General features: G+C 48.9%; 1 protein-coding gene across 1 annotated transcript in view; it reads left to right on the top strand.

Moving 5' to 3' along the window:
• HEPACAM (hepatic and glial cell adhesion molecule) overlaps window positions 1–21,873 on the top strand; it is a 35,482-nt gene extending 13,609 nt beyond the window's left edge. Inside the window, exons 2-7 of the mRNA XM_053269773.1 lie at window positions 5,596–5,937; window positions 7,998–8,279; window positions 10,867–10,960; window positions 13,078–13,148; window positions 14,617–14,687; window positions 17,377–21,873. Of these exons, the coding sequence (XP_053125748.1) occupies window positions 5,596–5,937; window positions 7,998–8,279; window positions 10,867–10,960; window positions 13,078–13,148; window positions 14,617–14,687; window positions 17,377–17,682 (1,166 nt within the window). The 3' untranslated portion in view covers window positions 17,683–21,873. The remainder of the gene's footprint in view (window positions 1–5,595; window positions 5,938–7,997; window positions 8,280–10,866; window positions 10,961–13,077; window positions 13,149–14,616; window positions 14,688–17,376) is intronic.
• The last annotated feature ends 585 nt before the right edge of the window (window positions 21,874–22,458 follow it).

The following is a 22,458-nucleotide window of genomic DNA, read 5'->3' on the forward strand; positions in this document are numbered from 1 at the left end:
CTGAAAGGGCTGTATTAAATGCTGAAATGGGAGATGGAGTGGTGAGTCTGTTACAGCTGTCAGCCCCACCACTTTTCATGAAAGAAAACGGATGCATTTGTATGAACTAAATGAACAACTCAGGCAAGAATAGAGAGAGAAGTGAAAAGTTCTTCAAGGGTAGTCACTGATGTCAATGGCTGTGACTTCCGAATGCCTTTCCAGATCATATGCAGAATCCAGAGTAGCATTGTGCTGATGGAAGGTGGAAAAATGCTCCCTTCTACGTGGTTAGCGCTGCTACGCAGTGTTGCATAGGCCCACCAAAGTGGTAGCCAAATTTATTTATGGGGCGATGAGACAGACATCCCGCCACGGTCTTTTATAGGTTTGATTTTTATGGTAGTTTTAGTTTTATTTGTATACGTACTGTTATATTTACTCTGTTTATTGTAATTCTGAATGGCTGTGTTGTTGTCACTTTTGCTTCTGTTTGGCCTATGGCTGCAATAAAAGAAGAACTACTACTACTACTACTACTACTACTACAATGTTGCATAGCTGCTAGAGAAAGGAGGGCAGAGAGAAAGAGAAAATGCTGGTCGGGTTCACATGATCAGCATGATGTCTGGTTCCTGGGATCCTCCAGTTTCTGGGGAGTGCACACTCTGAGCGGCTGCATCTTCCGAACCCGCCAGTCACTGGTTCCCAAGCACTCTGTCCAAATTTCGTGACCAGGTTCTGAAGTTGGGCAGAGCATGTCGGTCGAAAATCGAGTGGCGGGCTTGGGAGCCGGCAGGTAGTGGATTCAGATGGCGCAGGATCGTGCACTCCTCAGGGCTGGGGGATCCCCGGAACCCAATTCCACACTGGTTCCTTGTCCTTGGGAGCTTGGCTTTGTGCCACTCACGTGAAGCCACCCAATAACAGCAGCAACATTCTCTAGGATATACATCGGATATACCTTTTGTTCTGGGCAGCAGTATGAAGGCCGTGTGTGCACCTGTGAAGTTAGAGTGGGGCCTACTCAGTGGTGTAGTGGTGCAGGGACCCAGGCAGGGGTACAGTCCCGGTACTTTCCCCCAACCAGGGTCTCAGCAGGGATGCAAAGCCCTTGGCTTTCTACGTTGGAAATACTGTGCTGCTCTTCCTGTTCCAAGTGCTTATTCGCATTCTTCCTGTCTTAAGAACATAGGAAGCTGCCTTCTACTGAGTCAAACCATTGGTCCATGTAGCTCAGTAGTGTCTACACTGACTGGCAGCGGCTTCTCCAAGGTTGTAGGCAGGAGTCTTTCCCAGTCTGTCCTGGAAATGCTGCCAGGGATTGAACCTGGAACCATCAGGAATCTGCTGCTTGAGACGACTGCCTCACCTTGCCTTATAAAAGGGTCACCCCTAACTGTGTGACGTGCTTCCGTTTGTCTGAGTGTTGGTCTTGTGGCAGCAAGCATGCATTGTTCCAGGGAACAATGCATGCTTGCTGCCACAAGACCAACACTCAGACAAACGGAAGCACGTCACACAGTTAGGGGTGACCCTTTTATAAGGGCCAGGTGAGGCAGTCGTCTCAAGCAAGCAGATTCCTGATGGTTCCAAGGTTCTCTCCTTGGCAGCATTCCAGGACGACTGGGAAGAGGCTCCTGCTTCAACTTGGAGAAGCGACTGCCAGTCAGTGTAGACAGTACTGAGCTAGATGGACCAAGGGTCTGACTCAGTAGAAGGCAGCTTCCTATGTTCCCATGTCTGTCTTGACTGAATCATCACCCCCCATCAGTTTCATGAGTTGACTTCTGGTTCTAGAGTTGCAAGAGAGGGAGGAAACCCACTCTCTGTCCTCTCTTTCCACATCGTGTATCATTTTATAGATCTCTTACACACACACACACACACACACACACACACACACACACACACAGAGTTAAATCAGGAATCTGTATTGCAAGTAGCTTCTAGACATAATTCTTGATAACTTTGCCCTTGCTGTTTGCATCAGGCAGAGGGAGCGAGGGAGGTTTCCTTGCATACGAATAGGCCTCATGACTTAGGGACTCACTGCAGTCCTTCCTTGTGCTCCTGTGCAGAGCTCCTAATCTAACACTTAATTGTCACCCAGATGATTCATGTTCCCCTCTGCTGCATATCAATACAGGTTTTGTTCCGATCTCGGCACTCCGGCTGCTTTGGAGGCAGCTCATCTGACACAGGCATTTGTTTGCTCCCAACAACTCAAAGCACGCGTCCTCTTTTGCCCCCGGCAGCCTCAGCTGCACTGATTTAGCAGCCGGTGGAAGGACTACAGTCCCCTTTTTAGGTGACTGAGGACCTGAAGCTCTTCTGGACTGCAGAGTTACACAGGAAGCTGCCTTCTACTGAGTCAGACCATTGGTCCATCTCGCTCAGTATTGTCTTCACAGACTGAAAGCGGCTTCTCCAAGGTTGCCGGCAGGAATCTCTCTCAGCCCTATCTTGGAGATGCTGCCAGGGAGGGAACTTGGAACCTTCTGCTCTTCCCAGGGCGGCCCCATCCCCTGAGGGGAATATCTTGCAGTGCTCACACTTCTAGTCTCCCATTCATATGCAACCAGGGTGGACCCTGCTTAGCTAAGGGGACAAGTCATGCTTGCTACCACAAGACCAGCTCTCCTCTTCTCCAATCCTACCTACATGCCTCTGAAAGGCAAAATGCCCCCCCCACCCCCAAAAACCAAGGGGGAAATGTCTGTGGTTTGTTTTTTAAAAAATGAGTCACAAAATCCTCCGAGACAAAATTGTGGTTGGAAGTCACCTCCGCAGTCATTTCCGGCCCTCCAGGAACTGCGGATACGTGGGTTTTAACCCCTTTGTATCCGCAGATCCAGCTCTTCCTCCAAGGAGCCCAGAGCAGTGCACTACATACTTAGGTTTCTCCTCACTGCAACCCTGCAAAGTAGGTTAGGCTGAGAGAGAAGTGGCTGGCCCAGAGTCACCCAGCAAGTCTCATGGCTGGATGGGGATTTGAACTCGGGTCTCCCCGGTCCTAGGCCAGCACTCTAACCACTACAACATGCTGGAAAAGCTCCAGGCGTTGCATCGTACGTTTGACCTGTATTAAAAATACAAGCCGCTCTGCAGTGAGATTAAGCGATTTTAAGTTCAAAATATAGATGATATGAACAGTGCAACAATACAGGCTGTTTCCAAAGCTGATTCAGGACAGGCTCTTGTAGGGCAAATAGACATATGGTAGTGGAGACAGAGGAGAGTTTCCAGCAATGTGTAATAACGGTGGGGCCTGCCTGCTGGGAGTCCCCGTTTGTGTCCACTAGCCTCTTCCCTGGCATCTTAGTTGGTAATGTGCTGTGGACAAGTCACAGTCGTGTCTTGCATGCAGGTTACTCTGCACCCGGCACCCTCCACACTCACAATTCCCTGGAGCTCAGTGGTAGAGCATCTGCTTGCATTTCCCGGCATCTCTAGGCAGGACTGGGAAAGACTCCTGCCTGCAGCCTTGGAGAAGCCGCTGCCAGTCAGTGTCGACAATACTGAGCTAGATGGACCAGTGGCCCGACTCAGTACAAGGCAGCTTCCCATGTTCCCATGGGCATATTGCTTGTTCACTCTCTGTCCATTATGATCCACATAGGAAGCTGCCTTATACTGAGTCAGACCATTGGTCTATCTAATTCCATAGCGTCTGCACTGAATGGCAGCAGCTTTTCCAGGGTTTCAGGCAGGAGTCTCTCCCAGCCCTACCCGGAGATGCTGCCAGGGATGGAACCTGGGCCCTTCTGCATGCAAAGCAGATGTTTTCCCACTGAGCTATGACCCCAGCCCCTAAAGCAGGGCTGTTCAACTTTGGCCATCTTGTAGATGTTCGCCTGCCACTCCCATAATCCTTGGCTATTGGCCACTGTGGCTGGGGATCATGGGAGCTGGAGTCCAAAAGCATCGGGGGAGGGGTCTCAGTTGAGAGGGCCTGCCCTAAAAGAACGTCTTATAGCAGAAAGCGCTCACATCTACGTGCAAACTAGGGCAGACCTTGCTTAGCCAAGGGGGCAATTCATGCTTGCTACTGCAAGATCATCCCTGCTCATTCTTCGTGCTTCTCCCCAAAGACTACATAATGTGATTGCCATTTCATCTGACATTAGGATTGTTGGTTTCCATAACCACAGAAAGAGCAGGAGCTGGAAAGAGACTTCTTTTCGGTGTAATGCTAGCCTCCTGCGTTTACAGAATGAAACACAAACTTTTCTGGTTGGTTGGTTTTTTTTTTGTTTTTTTACCAGATCCTTCCTGCCTTTTCCAAACATATAGGTCAACTCAGCACATGGTGAATGATGTGATAGGAATAGAGTTGCCATGCCCCCTGAAATTCTGGGTTTCACCTGGATTTTAAGCACCTCACCCACCCAGATTGCTTAGCGCACCCAGATTTGCTGGATTTTCCTTCCTTCCTTCCTTCCTTCCTTCTTTCCTTCCTTCCTAAAAGCTAAGCTCTTGTAAAAGTGGAGTTATGGAGCAAAGCCTGCAGTCGCTACTCTGCTCAAAAATGATTTTCAAGCCAATTGACATAATATGCAAATTAGGCACCTGGATTTGGAAAGCCAGATTATGGCAATCCTAAATAGGAACCTGAAATGGTGGGGTGGGCTAGTCCACTTCAGATTGCAAGAAGGGAATGTCCTTTTTTTTAATCCTTTAAACTCATCTTTGCATGCTCGTCGGTCTGGTGTGCGCCAAAAGGCCAGTGAGCTCACTCTTCAGTCAGGAACATATTCCTGAGCAAGTCGCTTAGCACTATAGCAGCCTTTCGCATTCCGGTTTCTCTGGATGCTAAGGAGAGAAAAGGTCAGGCGAGTGGGACCTCCCATCTCGCGGCCCTCGGTGTCTTTCCCCACAGCTCGGGACGGAGAGGGTGTTGAGAAGTTTCATTTCCCCAGGGCAGTAACCGTGGTGGGGCTGGTCTCACCATCAGTTTTGTTTCCGGTCATGTACTCCGGTCATGTACTACTACGGATATTTATATACTGCTTTTTTAACAAAGCGGTTTGCATAGAGAAATATAATTAAATTAAATTAAATTAAATTAAATTAGCTGGCCGGGCACAGAACATCTGTGTGCTAGGGTCTCCCTGTCTCTCACCCCTCCACCGCCCACCGATCCAGCTCTCAGCCCTGCCATCCCCACCCCTGCCTTACGCCACCTCCTTCCATCCGGGATGGCAGCGGAGGCGGCGAAACCTCCTTTCTTGGGCCTTCCTGCTGCCCAAATGTCAGGTCAAGCCATTTCTGGCCCCTTTCAGGGCTCTCTGCTGCATTTGGGTGGCAGGAGGGCCCAAGGAAGGAGGATTCACCGCCTCCACTGCCATCCTTGCCTCGGTCTCCCTTCTCCCACACCCCGCTGGCCGTGCTTCTGCCCCCCTCTGGCTGTTCCGGGCCCTGCCCCACCTCCCCCTGCATTAACCAGCTTGAAAAGTGGCAACTCTGCCTAGTTGTGTGGCAACCCCCGGCTATTGCCCTGGTCCATACTGGAAGAAGCAGGATCTTCCTTGTCTGTCAGAATGTTGGACCGTAGCCACCTTGTGGTCCACCCCGCCCTATGGCTAACCCGTGTCCTTTGCCTCTTCTCCCCAGATCTGCTGGAGGGAGTCAATATCACCAGCCCAGTGCTGCTAATTCATGGCACTGTTGGAAAGCCTGCCCTGCTCTCCGTGAAATACACCAGCACCAGCACTGACAAGCCCGTCATCAAATGGCAAGTGAAGCGCGACAAGCCTGTGACGGTGGTGCAGTCCATCGGCACTGGGATTATCGGTAACCTCCGCCCGGACTACAGGGATCGGATCAAGATCTTTGAGAATGGCTCCCTGTTGATCAACGAGTTGCAGTTGTCCGATGAGGGAACATACGAGGTGGAGATCTCCATCACAGACGACATTTTCACGGGGGAGATGAACATTAACCTTACAGTCGATGGTAAGTGGTAAGGTTTCGGAAGGTGCTCCTTGTGGATATAAGAGGATTGTCTTCCTTGGAGGCCTTCAGGAGAGCTTTAGAACCATCTTTTTACCCTGGCTTTTAACGATATCTAGTTTGAATGTTATCTAGTTTTAATTGAAATTTTAATCGTAATTTCAATTGGTTTTTTATTTCAATCGTTATGTATTTTTGATTTTAATGTAAACCACCCTGAGCCATCTTTGGAAGGGTGGTATATAAATCAAATAAAAATAAATAAATCAAATATGTGTGGCTTAGGGAAATGAGTCTCCCCTCCCCTCACCTCTCCATCAGAATCATCCACTAAAGATTATGTCGCCTTACACAAAACAGAGCATTCTGTGCCCAGTTAAGCAAGAGTCTGCACGGAAGACCTTTGCATTCTGCAAAATGCATCTATGTGCATATGCATCTTCTTTTGCATAATTCATTCTGGACTAGACGTAAAATGAGATAAGAGATGCATGGAGTACACACTAGCCCCACTGTCTGGCTACTGACAGCCCTCCTCATTCTCTGCTCTGGTTTCTGATATTTCACAACACATCACTGTAGTCTTTCAAGGGTATCTTGCCAGCCATAAGGTCTTGAGACTTGCTTTGATGGATTTATAATTAGTTAAAGCAGAGATGCTCAAGATGCCAAATCCGTCTATGTCCTATTCCAGTTTCTGCACTTGCCGAGTGTACTTGCTGAGTCACAGAACATCCAACTTTGCTCACAGAAGACAACACAGTTGTGTGTGTGTGTGTGTGTGTGTGTGTGTGTGTGTGTGTGTGTGTGTGTGTGTGGTGTTCCTATGAGGGCCAGAATCATTGGAATGGGGTCAGCATAATAGAAAGTAGCCAGTCTCTTTTCATCCTCACTGGCTCATAGGCCTTCCACTTTCCCTAAGCGAATCGCCTTCAATGCTATACATCTGAAAAGTCCAATTTTGTTACCCATTCAGCACAAACCCAAGGAACAACCTGGAAACACTGTACCACATAGTGTCATGCTGAAATCATGCCAACTGGCCTGGATTTCAGCGTAACTGTCAAAACAGAAAATCTGCCATGTGACAAATTCTGTTTCTTCTTTTCTTGTATTTATATATATATATTTCAATTTGTAGACCGCCCCAAACTCCCATTTACAACAACATAAAACAGATTAAAAATGTAAACCTTAAAACAATTTATAAACCACAGCCCAGTTAAAAAAGCTTGGGTGAGAAGACACTGGCAGCATCTAGTTTCTGTATGGAGCTCAGGAGAGTCCCAAGTAAAGTTAAGAACCCTCAACTGCAAGTCTGCTGCAGATTTATATTTAAATTATTACACTTTTCTGCAGATCCCCTTTCACAGAAGCTGCCCTCAAAGAGCATAGAAATTTGCTGAGGCAGAACAGTTTTGCACTAAACTACTCCAAGTAGTAACTATGAGTACTACTATTAGTCGTAGGTCAACATTACAGCTAATAGTAGTACCCATAGTTACTGCTAGGAGTTTCCACACACCTCAATAGCTTACACTGTCTTTTCTAGTGTGAATTCATGCTCTGTCCATATGTACAGCAGGGTCTTTGTGCAACTTTAGCAGTGCCACCTGCTGGCTGGCTCTTGCTTTTCAAGAGGAACTGATGATTACTAATTTTCTGACAAATAGTGGTTCTTCATGAAGAGCAACAACTGGCCAGCAGGTGGAGCTGCTAAAGTTGCACAAGGACCCTGCTGTACATATGGACAGAACATGAATTCACACTTGAAAAGACAATGCAAGCCTAAGTGTGTGGAAGCTGAGTCAAATCGCTGTTGGAACAGTGCTTCTTAATGTAGTTCAGAAGAGCCCTGGGATTTTCTTGAGTCATTGTTCTTCAAAGGTAGGAACTTTGTAAAACATCTCATATTTACACCATTTTCATCGGGAAGGAGCTTGCTAGTCATATTCCACCTGATCTGAAATGGAAACAAAAATATTGTAATGGTTAATTTTAAAAAAATCGTTTTTCATGTCAAGAATTAACAAGGGACCACCTCTCTCGTTCATATTTTCTAGTTCCAATTTCAAAGCCTCATGTTGTCCTGGCCTCCTCTACCGTCTTGGAGCTCAGTGAATATTTCACGTTGAACTGCTCCCATGAGAATGGCACCAAGCCCGCCTACACGTGGATGAAGGACGGCAAACCCCTCAGCAACGACTCCCGCCTGATCCTGTCCCACGACCAGAAGGTGCTCACCATCACCAGAGTCCTCATGTCCGACGATGACACTTACAGTTGTCTGGTGGAGAACCCTATAAGCAATGGCCGCAGCGTCCCTATAAAACTTACCGTATACAGTAAGTATACTTGATGCAGATATATACAGGAGGGAGAATGTGGGACATTTGCTGCTTGGAGGGAGGGACTTCTGTGGGATGAACATAAGAACAGCGCTTCTGGATCAGGCCCAAGGCCTATCCGGTCCAGCATCCTGTTTCACACAGTGGCCCCCAGATGCCTTGGGGAAGCGCACAAGCAAGAGGTGAGGGGATGCCCTCTCTCCTGCTGTTGCTCCCCTGCAACTGGGATTGAGAGGCATCTTGCCTCTGAGGCTGGATATAGCCAACAGACTAGTCACCACTGATAGGCCTGTCCTCCATGAACTTGTCTAAGCTCCTTTAAAAGCCATCCAAGCTAGTGGCCATCACCACATCCCGTGGCAGAGAATTCCATAGATCAATTATGCGCTATGTGAAAAAATACTTCCTCTTGTCGGTCCTGAATTTCCCAACCTTCATTTTCATGGGGTGACTCCTGGTTCTAGTGTTGTGAGAGGGGGGGAAATTTTCTCTCTGTCCACCCTCCCTACTCCATGCATAATTTTATACACCTCGATCATGTCTCCCCGTGACACGAACGTTCCGTTCTGGAAGCAGAAGATGAAAACTAGTTGCCCTTGCTGAACCAGTTTTCCGGAATGTTCTGGGCATTTCAGGTTTTAGAATAGTGCTTGCAGAAAAGATTAGTGCATGTAGCCCTTGCACTATTCGCATGTACAGGGATGGAGAAAAACTACAATGCACTTGTGTAGTAAATAGTGTATGATTGTAGCAGTATTATGATTAGTGCATTATTACTATACAAGCTGAGCTTGGCACAGAGCATCTGCACCTCTAGTTCTCCCCCCTGCCCTCCCGCCTGCCGCCGCCGCTTTCTCCCTGCCGCTGTTTTGTTTCCTGCCTCGCCTGCAAGTCCGTCCGCTGGGGCTGCCGCTTTCTTCTCCCTCTGCCGGCAGCTGGCTTGCGAACTCTTGCGAGAGCTGCCCACACATGGGATTAGTGACGGGTATGCCTTAGATAGATAGATAGACAGATAGATAAAAATATTTATTCATTTAATTATGAATAATATAGTAATACAATGTTGTTATAATACTATTTTTGGCAATATTATTAATATACTATTATTTATTATTCGTGTGTTCGTGTAATTATTTGTGCATATTATTGTTAGTATTATTATTATACTGTAGTAAATAGTATGTTGTTATAGTATTGTTTGTTGTTGTAGTAAATAATGCTTGTAGCCCCTGTACAAATGTACAGGGGTGAAGAAACAGGGATGCTTTTGGGGCTGAGTCATCATCATCATCATCATCATCATCATCATCATCATTATTACTACCATAATCTACGGTAGCTGAAGGAATGTGAATTATGTGTGTGCGGGTAGGACCTCTCCCTCCTGGGCTGGGGAGACATGGCCCCCCATGGCCTGCCCAGCGAGGATGCTGTTCCTTCCTCAGTGTTGCTTCCAAATCTCCTTCACCCTCTTACTGTGGCGCATTCTTTGGCCTCATTCCATTGGGAGTAGCCCCCAACTCCTCACACGTTTAAAAGGCCACTCTCCATTTCTTTTGCTCGTGCTCCTTTGGATCCCGCTCCCCGCCTCGTCACCTCAGATGTCAGAACAGGCAGACCTACTTTCCTGCTTTAGCACAAAAGCCAGAACTCACTGAGGTCCAGCTCCCTCAGGCAGCGTCGGGCAAAACGGGTCAGCGCTCCAAGGTTCCGTCCTTTCCAGCCGGCAGTGCCCGGGCGATGCCAGAGAAAGAGGCCGCGTCTCCATGGCGTCCTTAAGAACAGCAGCTTGAAATATGGCCTATAAAACTCCGGCTGCAGTTATAAATCAGGGTGATCTGTGCAGACTGCGTCCAGATGGTGCTGGGTGTGTGTGTGTGTGTGTACGCACGCTGGGGGAATGAGTGTTCCCGCATTTCCTTCATTGGATTCTCACTCGGAGTGAACCTGCTGGCTTCTGAAAGAAACGCATTAGGGTAAAAATGCCCCTAGTCTGGTCAGCATCCCAGCCACCTAATGGCGCAGTGGGGAAGTAACTTCCCTAGGGAGCAAGAGGTTGCCGGTTCAAATCCCCAGCTGGATAAATTCATCATTAGTTGAATGTCTGGATTTTTAAAAAAAATGTTTTGATCAGCTGACAGAAGATGACCAATGAGGGTCGCTGCTGGGCCTCCAGGGGGTATGTGTCCTCCGGATCAGGTGCCAACACTGAGAAGGTCCTGCCGCAGGTTGTTCCAATTGCATCTTTGGGAGAGGTGGGATCCAGAGCAAAGACCACCCCCAGTGGTAACAACTTTGGGGCAGGTTTTGTCTAGGGATCAGGGCTGGAGGCTAAGGGACACTGCGGAGCGAATAGCAAGATCCCTGGCAAGCAGATATCAGATATCATTTTGTTTACGGCCATAAGCCAAACAATCAGCCAAGCAGGAAAAAAAGCTGGCTTTTGGTTGTGGCCCCCTGTTCTGAGTTTTTACGCCTTTCCCTGAAGATCCTGCGGAGGAGAATAATAACGACCCCTGGCAATCCAGTGGGAATCTACTGGCGTATGAGTTTGACGTCTAACACTTCTTTTGTCTCCCTCTAGGAAGGAGCTCCCTCTATATCATCCTTTCCACTGGGGGGATTTTCCTTCTGGTTACCTTAGTGACCGTCTGTGCCTGCTGGAAACCATCCAAGAAGTAGGAACTTTTCTAATATTTTGCCCCACACATGCACTCTCCAGCACAATTAAACTGCCCTGAGATTAGTATATGGGGTGGTATAGAAATGCACTGAATAAATAAAGTAAGTTCTGGGAGTAGGAGGAACTCACCTTTGGAGGCATTCTGTAGGGGAGGCATTCTGTATGCCTCATTCTCGTTCTGCCTCATTCTCATTCTGCCTCATTCTCGTTCTGCCTGCCTCATTCTGTAGAGGCATTCTGTAGGGGAGAATGGGAGTCAACACCTATTTAGCAGAGAATCCCAGTACGATGAGAACGGAGCTCACAGAGGAGAATCTGGGGACAATTCCTTAAAGGTCAGAACAAGTTGAAGTTTTATTTGAAGTAGTTACAAACTGAGATAGGAAGCCTACACCCTGTGCTAGCTACCACATGGTGGAAGGAAGAAGAAAAGAACAGAGAGAGCACAGAAGAAAGGTGTGTCCTAAGAGGATTGGTCTACCAATGACAAGAGACTCGGAGCAGAGATACAAGGGTAAAGAAAGAATAAGGAGGCAGTCCTATACTTTCTGTATGCCACCCTAATGGCACAGCAGGGAAATGACTTGACTAGCAAGCCAGAGGTTGCCGGTTTGAATCCCCGCGGGTATGTTTCCCAGACTATGGGAAACACCTATATCGGGCAGCAGCGATACAGGAAGATGCTGAAAGGCATCATCTCATACTGCATGGGAGGAGGCAGTGGGAAACCCCTCCTGTATTCTATGAAAGACAGCCACAGGGCTCTGTGGTTGCCTGGAGTCGAAACCGACTCGACAACACACTTTACCTTTTTAACAATACTTTCTACCTTTACTCCTAATGCCTCTAGTGGTCAATAGGGGTTACTGGTGTTAGAAGTCAATGTTGGACATTGTCTCTCCAACACATTCCCAGGTTCTGCTTCTCGGAATGTTGCTGGCCGAAGTGGTTACACTGCATGACCCAAGAAGCATTCCCAAAGACCTCCTACGTGGTCACAGAGGTGCCCCACCAAAGGGCTGTGATTCAGGGCCAAAGTGCATGTGATACTCTCCGCAGGGATCCAATAATGGGGTGGCGAGGGGAGGTATAGGGCCAGAGGGATCTGCGTGGTAATGAGTCAGACCCCTGGTCCATTTCACTCTGGAGAGGCCCTCCAAGCTTTCAGGCAAGCGTCTCTCCCAACCCTACCTGGAGATGCCCAGGACTGAATCTGGAACCTTCTGTGTGCAAAGCGAATGCTCTGCCACTGAGCTATGGCCCCAGCCCCAAAGAGCAAAGTGAATCTCTGAGCATGCACAGAGTACATAAGAACATAGGAAGCGGCCTTATACTGAGCCAGACCCTTGGTCCATCTAGCTCAGTACGGTCCACACTGATTGGTTCCAGGGAGGAGTCTTTTCCAGCCCTACCTGGAGATGCTTCCAGGGAGTTCACCTGGGCCCTTCTGCATGCAAAGCAGATGCTCTACTGCTGAGCCATGTGGCCCCCTCCCCAGAGGAGCCTTGTTAGAGCCCGCCCAGACTCAGATCGTGCGGAGGCTCCTCAGAGGAGGAGGAGGAGCAGCAGCAGCAGCAGCAGCAGCAGCAGCAAGCTCTAGCCAAAGCCCCCGGCCCCAAGAAAAGCCCCCCAGATCCCATGGACCCCGAGCAGCCAGAGTTCATCACCCCTCCTACAGCTGCCTCTCAGTGGAGCCTTGAAACCTTGGGGGTCCAGCGCCCCTCAGCAGGGCCCATACCCAGACTGGAGTGTGCAGTGGAGGACCGTGGGTGGGTGGAGGTAATATGGGTACCACCACATCAGTGGGCCTCTATGGCCCAGTTAGTCCATGGAGAATGCGGGTCGAGTGGATCTGTGCAGAGTTCCGCATGTCCTGAAGCAACCCTGGGGTGCCTTCATCCAACCTGCCCCTCACCTCAATCACCTCCACCCACGTGGGGCAATTTTGTAGTGAAGCGATAAAACATGGGATTGGATGGCAAGCTGTCCACCGCAAACCGATGGTCCCTTTGCAAGTGGCAGCCCCATGGAAGATGAAGGTGCCGCTCCAAACCTGAGCAAACTAACATAACCTTTGTTTGTGTGTGTGCGTGCGTTTTATTTCTGTTTTAGGAACAAGCGGGAAATGGAGAAGCAAAGTTCCTCCGAATACATGGATCAGAGTGTGGATCAGAAACATGAAGGTAAACAGTTACCCTCCCATAAACCTTGAGGAGTCTCCCCTTCATTTTACCACCATACCTAATAACCCATATCTTCAGTCCTTAAAATACCCCGCCCCCCAAATGTACTTCTTTTCCTGCACCAAAAAGTTGAGTGATGAGTTGCTCCTCAAGTTTTCTGCACCCCAGTCCCTCCTTGTGGGCTTCTCAGATGCTTCTAGTTGTGCTGCCTACTTCTTGGTAACCAATTGGCCTGTTTATGACCCCAAAACGTTGGGTCGCAATGAGGAATGGAATGCCACGAAAGTGACACTATCAGGAGGGTATCTATCTATCTATCTATCTATCTATCTATCTATCTATCTATCTATCTATCTATCTATCTATCTATCTATCTATCTATCATAATTATATACCACCTGATATGTATATCCCTAGGTGATGCACATCATTAAAATACAACAAACATAAAAACGGGGAAAAACCCAATTGAAATAGTTTTGCAGAATAGCAACAATCAAACAGTTTAAAATTAATTTTGACTAAAAGCCTGAAAAAACAGGTGTGTCTTGAGGGTCTTTTAAAATGCAGCCAGAGATGGAGAAGCTTGTATTTGGACAGGGAACACATTCCAAAGTCCCGGGGCAGCCACAGAGAAGGCCTGGTTCTGGGTTGCCATCAGCTGACCTGGTGGCAACTGTCACTGTAGCCATATTGGAGATCTGATATGTCTGTTGGCTCCTCCTTAAGCTCCTCTCCTCCGCCTCCTGCTCCCCTCTCCGCCTCCTGCTCTCCTCTCTGCCTCCTCCTCCTGCTCTCCTCTCCGCCTCCTCCTCCTGCTCTCCTCTCCTCTCCGCCTCCTCCTCCTGCTCTCCTCCTCCTCCTCCTTCTCCTCCTGCTCTCCTCCTCCATCATCATCATCTTTGACTGAGCTAGTGCAGGGGACAGGCTGCACGTTGCTGCAACAAGTCACAGAAGCACCCATGTCACTCACAGGGCCTAGATGGGAACTTTAAAAAAAGAAGAAGAATGTCCTTTGTAAACTGAAGCCAAGGAGGCCAACTCCCTCTGTATATGAGGAGGAAGAGGAGGAAAGAACAACCAAGCAGGGGTCTGACAGTGCTGTCCGATCTCCAGTGGAGTTCTGCAACAACAGCAGGAAGCCTTCAAACAATTCTGACTGTTGGAGGCTCCCTGCTTCATCACAGAACTCTCTCTGACAATTCCAAAGATGTCGGTCCAGCATGTCTGTTGGACCTGACACAATGCACAGTGATTGTTGGACCGACCTGACACGATGCACAGCCCTAATAACTGGATACGAGAGAGCAGATTAACCTTTGGTCTAATCTAGCGGGACTCCGATATTCTGATGTCTGCCTGCCACTTTCTCCCACCTTGTCTCTCCCCTGCTCACTCACTGAATCTTGTTCACAATAAAACAAAACAAAACAAAACATCACCAATTCCCATTCTCCTTTTCATGCAGTTGAGATTGTTCCTCGAAGTGGAGAACATGAACGCAAGAATCCAGTTGCTCTGTACATCCTGAAGGATAAAGTAAGTTTCTCACATTGGGCTTGCGGAATGACACACGAGCTGCAACAGGGATTCTCCAACATGGGTCCCCTGGTGTTGTTGGACTTCAGTTCCATCATCCCCAGCCATAGTGGTCAAAGGCTGGGGGATGATGGGAGTTGTAATCCAATGACATCTGGGGACCTACTTTGGAGAGCCCCTGCCATATGGGTAGTGTGTGTGTGGGGGGGGCGTTATATTCCCATTTTAACCTTCATGCACTTTTTGTGCTCCATCTGAAGCTCATAACTGGTCTTTCGTCCCTTCTTATGACCACAATCCTGTGCGGTGGTGAATCTTTTTTTGGCTCTAACTACAGAGGAACATAGCAATCTTTGTGGATCTTTATGGGAGGACAGCTGGTCTTGTGGTAGCAACAAGCATGAATTGCCCCCTTTGCTAAGCAGGATCAGCCCTGGTATGCATTTGAATGGGAGACTACATGTGTGAGCTCTGTAACATATCCCCCTTAAGGGATGGAGCTGATATGGGAAGAGCATCTTCATGCTTGCATGCAGAAGGTTCCGAGTTCCCTCCCTGGCAGCATCTCCAAGGTAGGGCTGAGAGAGACTCCTGCCTGCAACCTTGGAGAAGCCACTGCCCATCTGTGTGGACAATACTGAGTTAGATGGATCAAGGGTCTGACTCGGTAGAAGGCAGCTTCCTATGTTCCTGTGAGTGCTTGTGAAAAGAGATGGCATGAATTTGCAGCAGCTTTTGGGATGTAATCTAAGGTCTGTGGGTGACAAAGTAATTTTTCCAGTGGCTTCTGAGAAGGGCCTTAGGAATTGGTGACTGATGTGCCCAAAAGGCATAAAAGTAACACAGAGTGGTGGGAGATGAGCTTGCACTAGCTATTCTGTGTCACTGCTATGCCTTTTCGGCACATCAGACTTCCATTCCTATGGAGAATGAATCGCACCAAAGAATACTTCTGATGCATCATGGCAAGAGTCACTTCCTAATGCTGCCACAAGAGGGCACCTTGTCCCCACATTCCAAGGCTTGGAGGGCTGGTATGTTGCATCTTATGAGCTGTTCCCTTCCTCAGCATAGTGGCTTATTGGATCCAGCTGTGAGAGGGGAACAGAGATACTGTATAACATTTCTGCAAATGTTGAATTCATGGTTGAGAAAAGAAACCAAATGTTGTAGTCCCCGCCCCCCAAGGAAAATACAGCAACCAAACAATGTTGGGGATAACCGGAAACAAGCAGTCTTTATTTGACCACCAATCTTGGGGTCAGAAATAACAGCTAAAATAAACTGTGCAAAGTAACATTCAGGTTAGAGCAAAGTTATTAAGAATCTATTATTTCAGTTCCCTGCTGAAATAAGAGTCTAGCCATCTCTGACAACTTTTAAAAAGTCTCTAAAGACTTTTTTTCCACCCAAACTTTTAAAAACTGTTCTGTGGTTTTAAATAGTTTTAAGTGGTTTTCATTTTCATTTAGGAACATAGGAAGCTGCTATATACAGACCATTGGTCTATCTAGCTCAGTTCTGTCTACACAGACTGGCAGCGGCTTCTCCAAGGTTGCAGGCAGGAATCTCTCTCAGCCCAATCTTGGAGATGCTGCCAGGGAGGGAACTTGGAACCTTCTGCTCTTCCCAGAGTGGCTCCACCCCCTGAGGGGAATATATTACAGTGCTCACACTTCTAGTCTCCCATTCATATGCATCCAGGGCAGACCCTGCTCAGCTAAGGGGACAAGTCATGCTTGCTACCACAAGATATATTGTTGTAAACCACCCAGAGATGGAAGTTTAGGGCAGTCCACAAATCTGATAGATAGATTAGATAGACAGATAAAGTTGTTATGAGAAAGAAGTATTTAATTGCACCATTTCCTCCCCTGAATTTCTCTCATATTTTCCAATTGTTCTTTACTTACTGGGAAGGAGGCGACAGAAAAGATAAAATCTTCCAAATTTTCCTTCTTCTTGAATCCTTGTCTGTCTGTCTATCTGTCTATCTATCATATTTCTATACCGCCTGATATAGACATCTCTAGGCGGTGTATAAAGTTAAAACATAGCAAATGTAAAATGATATAGAACAGTTAAAATTCACAAAACAAGCTTTATTGTGAGTTTGAACTTGCCCCCCCAAACTGACGCAAAAAGTGGATTTTTTTTTTTTTTTAAAAAACACCCAATATAAATTGGGCTATACTTTTACATGGGATGAAAAACCTGAATAGTGTTTGAAGTGCTTCCTGACAGCCCGCAGGGACTTGGAGGTAAATTTGGCTGACATGTGAATGCACACCTCCACTCCGGAGGAGATGTGAACTAGAAGCCGGGTGTGAAAAACCTCCTGCAGCTTTCCCGTAACTCATGCCTGACATCTGCTGGTAGCACACTGTCAATCCACTGTATAGACCAGGGATTCTCAACCTTGGGTCCCCAAATGTCCTTGGACTTCAACTCTCATAATCCCCAGCCCCAGTGGCCTTTGGCTGGGGATTATGGGAGTTGAAGTCCAACAACGTCTGGGGACCCAAGGTTGAGAATCCCTGGTGTAGACAATACTGGTGTGACCGCGTAAAGGCAACTTCTTGCTGCATGATGTTCCACACGTAATTTCTGGGTGGAGTCAAGTGCCACGCTTGTATGCTTTAGCTCCGGCTCCTGACTTGGCCTTTTTCTTTTTCTTGCTTCCCTAAAGGAGTCTCCAGAAGACGAAGAGGAGTCCCTCCCCGAAGCCAGGCATGCGGCCGAGCCTTCCCCGCCCAGCTACTCGAGCTCCCCGCCTCCTCCTGGAAGGTCGCCCGGGCTGCCCGTCCGGTCCGCCCGCAGATACCACCGCTCTCCGGCGAGGTCTCCGGCCAGCTCCAGAACAAACATATCCCCCACCAGGGCCCCCAGCTCTCCGGGACGCATCCCAAACGCCACGCGCTTGGTCCGGACTGCTGGCGTGCACATCGTCCGAGAGCAGCCGGCGGAGGCCAGCCCGGTGGAGATCAACGCGTGAGGCCGGCCGAGGAAGCCTCGCTCTGCCTGCGAATGTCCCCCGGGGGTAGCCGTGAGCTTGCTCTGGGCCTTGGGCACCGGCGAATACATGTTTCCTCTCAGGGGAAAGCGCCCGGCTTCTGTTGCTTGTAGATAAGAAGTGACTCACAGGGTCCCACTGGCTGGATGGACCGGCTTGAGAAGGCTGGCCGTAGGGTACCCGTTCCTGCTTCCCTATGTTTTATTTAAAGGCACTAACTTGCTGATGTCGTAACACTCGGGGAGCGGCACACACCTGTTACTAAAGCTTCTGCTTTGGGGGATGCCCAACTAATCGCCTTAAAGCCTCGCGTTTCTGTCCATGCCGCTGGGGGATTTTTTTTTTTAAAAAACGGGTGGGAGAGCGCACCCACAAGCCACATGTCTCGAAGCATATCAATGGCCGTCAACGCTGGGGCCATCGCTCAGCGGCAGTCGCCTCTTTGACATGCCTCCCCCCCCGCAAAGATTTCTTGGGCACTCCCATTTTGCAAAGGCACTGAACACCTTCTGGGAGGCCTCCCTAGCCCCTCCCTAGCCCCCAAAGCCCTGGGATCCCTTGCAAACTTGAAGGTGGAGCCCAGCAGAAAATTGTGGTGCCACTGGGGCTCCTCTGATGTACACAAGTGACACAGACCATTGCAGGCCTCCAACACGGCCGGAGCAAGAGGTTCCCCATGCTGAAGATGTTTCTCAGGGTGGCATATGGGCACGGGGCCGTAGCGCAGTGGAAGAGCAGCTACTTGGCATGCAGAAGGTCCCAGGTTCCCTCCCTGGCAGCATCTCCAAGATAGGGCTGAGAGAGGTTCCTGCCTGCAACTTTGGAGAAGCCGCTGCCAGTCTGTGCAGACAATACTGAGCTAGATGGACCAAGGGTCTGACTCAGTATATGGCAGCTTCCGATGTTCCTATGAGTTGCCTGCAAACAGAGGCAATGGCTGCTACATGCCACTGTAGCTCTGCCAGCAAACTGATACCAGGAAACCTTCTCATCAAGTCCATCCTGTCCTTTCCTGGAGTATATGATCATGGAGGAAATGATTCAGAAGATTCCTCATTCGCTGGCTAGAGGCCCCTAGCTTCACAAAGCTTCTTGAAACAAACAGCACCCTGGTTCACACAATCATTCTGATCTCGGTTTAATGTGGGTTACTGACATTGGCGTGATTGTGTGAATCTATGCCAAGGCAGGAATCTCAGCTCCGTCTCGGGCCATAAACCACCTCGGCACGGGTTCAAACAATCACATTAATGTCAGCCACCCACATTTGAAATGTTGTGTGAACGCAGCCAGTAACTCTTTCCAATTCACAATTCTTCCCAGCCATCTCTCACACATATACCCCACTCTCCAGAAACGATACTTTCCTTTTTATAGTAGGGTACATGTCACACTTTGTGACCTTCACTTCAGATTATGCCATTGTTTACCTGTTTACTTTTCTTTCTGGGAGCGCAAAGTGGTATATACAAAGCTCCCCCCTTTTAGCCTCACAACAGCTCTGAGAGGTAGGCTAGGTCGAGAGAGTGAATGATCAACCGAGGGTCACCCAGTGATCCTTGAAGCTGAACAGAGATTTGAAACCCGGCTTCTTGGTTCTAGTCCGATTCTCAGCTCACTGCACCATAGTGGCTGGCTCTCTCATGTAGGGGCAGAAACGCCAGAGTTCAGCTTAATACCCATGGGCATGCTGGGAATCGTGGTGGGAATCGTGGTGACCTGGAGATGCCATCTGTCCACAAACCTATCAGTGAGCAAGCTTTGGTTGGCTTCGAAGGCTGTGCCCCTCATCTTATGCAAGTACAGGCAAACCTTGTTATCCGCTGGTTCAGAATCAGAATCTTTATGGTTATGAGCACCGACCAGAACAACCACTGGTTCAACACTCATGGTTTCACGTATCTGCAGTTGGGGAATAGGCACCCGACCTCGGCATACGTGTGTGTGGTGCGGGGATCCAACCCCATGGAACTCATGTATCCAAGGTTCAGGGACCTGGTCTGGTCGGCCACGGCCATACTTGTAAAGGGGAATCCGGCAAGAATTCCCCTTTACAAGAAAGAAAGGAGGCAGCCACAGCAGTGGGGTGTCAGTGGAGGCAGCAATGGGGACCTCTTCCTGCCTGCCTGCCTCCCAAATGACCGTGTAGGCCATTTCAGACCCCTTTGCATGCACGCGTGCACACAGAAAGGCCCAAAATGGGCTGCAAATCGGCCCACATGGTCATTTGGGAGGCAGGGAGGGAGGGAGAAGGAGTCTCCACCCCTGCCATTCTTGTCGCACAGCAACGGTTTTAAAAGGTACATGGAGTCCCCACTGCCATCCCTGTCACGGCCGGAAGTTAACCCCCTAATTTCCATTGTCCCAATGCATCGATATTCACAGATTCTGTACCCGCGGTCGTAGGGCGGAATGGAACCCCCACCAATATCGAGGTTTTCCTGTACATGCCCTCGGGGGACTGATGTGTTGTGCTGGATGATGCAGACTTTTGCAAAGAATTGGATTGCTGGTTTCTGAGCACGAGAGGTGCCAAAGCGGCAGGATGCATAATGTGCTTGCAGAAGGTCCTGAGATCAATCTCAGAAGGTCCCGAGTTCAATCTCTGGCATCTCTGCATATAGACAGATCTCAAATAGTAGGGTTGGGAAAGACCCTTAAGGGCAACCAAAGGTATTGCGGGGCCTGAGGCCCGCTGTAGAATGTTGCCTTGCCCCACAACCCTGGTGGGTACCAGACGCTTTTCAAAAGCCTCACTAGCTTTAAAATGCATGGGAGGCAAGGAGGAGGAAAGGCAATCAACAGCCTCTTTTCTCCTTGTGCTTGTGAGCTTGATAAGATATGTGAGGAGAGGTGCTCCTTGCAAAGTTTGCAAGAGTCAGATAGTGGTCCCCAAAGCTGTTCCAATGGCAACGGCAGGGGGCACATTGCCACCCTGCTGATGCCCCCAAAACAATGCCGCCTGAGGCTGATGCCTCACCTTGCCTCATGTAAAGGCCGCCCTTGCTCTTGCTTGGGATGCGAACAAGTTATTGGCAGTTAGATTAGGCCAGGGGTTCTCAGCTTTGGGCCCCCAGTTGTTGCTGGACTACAACTCCCCTCTTCCCCAGTCACAGTGGTCGAAGTCTCTGGGGACCCAAGGTTAGAACGTTCTGGCTTATTGAATCAGTGGGCCGAACGTGTAAGACATTGTCTTGTATTCCTATGAGCATAGCTATTGCAGGGCTGTGCTTCCTTAACAGTGATTTCAACAGTACACTTGGGGTACCTGTAGTGATGGTGGAGGCATTGCTCTGCTGGAACCAGTCTGTGCTTGCAAGCAGGGGTAGGAATCAATAATACAGTGATCTCTACTATTTTTAAAGTGGGGGCCACTTGGGCAAAGAAACCTTCACTGTGAGAGCCATTTCCCACTGTGCTGATCTCTGCACCGTACTGTGCTTTTCTCAGTGCTGGGAGGGCCCTTCAAGAATACAAATACGACAGATATATACTGCTTTTCAACAAAAGTTCCCAACGCGGCTTACATGGATTTAAATCAGTCAATAAAGATGGATCCCTGTCCCCAAAAGGCTCACCATCTAAAAAAGAAACATAAGCTAGGCACCAGCAACAGCCACTGGAGGGATGCTGTACTGGGGACGGATAGGGCCAGTTGCTCTCCTCCTGCTAAATAAAGAGAACCATCACTTTAAAAAGGGGCCTCTTTGCAAAGTTAGCAGGGATGAAGAGTTCCAAGAGGACAGCGTTGGGAAGGGCTACATTGCCCAGCACTCCTTCCAAGATGCTGCAGGGTCCCAAGAGGGCTCAATTTCTCTTAAAGGAATCCTGGTGCTGGGCACAGGACAGCACGGTGGAGATGATCACCTCCGCATGGGGCCAGGGGGGCTGTGCAGAGTATTCCGCTTCAGCCAAAGCGTCACACGGGCCCAATAAATAATTGGTCCGGGATCCGCACTTTGGGTTCATGGCAGTCGCGATCGGTCTGGCCATGGAGCTTGGCCATGGCTGAAAGCCCCAGCCCAAGGGCTGCGGAGATTTTACCACCCCTGTTCCCCTGGCATAAGGGCCCATATACGGACATTAGCTTGAATGGAACTCCAAGCTGGTTGTGCTTTCTTGTCTGTCAGATGAAAATACGTTATACATTGCATTAAATCTTAGTGAAGAAAGCGCCTGTGTAACCTGATTCTTGTGCTTTCGTGGAAACGGAGGGGGAACGCCCTGTGTGAAGGGACCAAAAGAGACGCTACCATCCACTAGGCAGACCCCGGTAGTGGCCTTGGGTCTGGCCATTCTTGGGGGGGGGGGGTGTCATGGCTCCCTGAGCGGAGGTCACGTGTCAAGGTCAAGATGAAGCTGAAGTCCAGTGTAAAAGGTATGGAGTGGCAAATAGAGACATGAGACATGAGAAATGGAGAAATAGAATAGAGACATGAGAAATAGAGACATGAGAAAGCAGCCAAACAACTTCTCAACGAACTGCACTGGGGCAGCAAGGAAGCAGCTGGTTTTAATGGTTTTGAGGGGTCATCCGATGAAACTGGGAATTTTAGGGCTGACGAAAGGAAATACTTTTTCAGACAGTGCATAATTAATCTATGGAATTCTCTGCCACGGGATGTGGCGATAGTCACGAGCTTGGGTGGCTTTAAAAGGGGCTTAGATGAATTCACAGAGGAGGGGTCTATCAAAGGCTACTGATCTGGTGGCTGTGGGCCACCTCCAGCCTCAGAGGCACGATGCCTCAAAATACCA

Source organism: Hemicordylus capensis, chromosome 8 (assembly GCF_027244095.1).
Source record: "Hemicordylus capensis ecotype Gifberg chromosome 8, rHemCap1.1.pri, whole genome shotgun sequence".
Classification (NCBI taxonomy): domain Eukaryota; kingdom Metazoa; phylum Chordata; class Lepidosauria; order Squamata; family Cordylidae; genus Hemicordylus; species Hemicordylus capensis.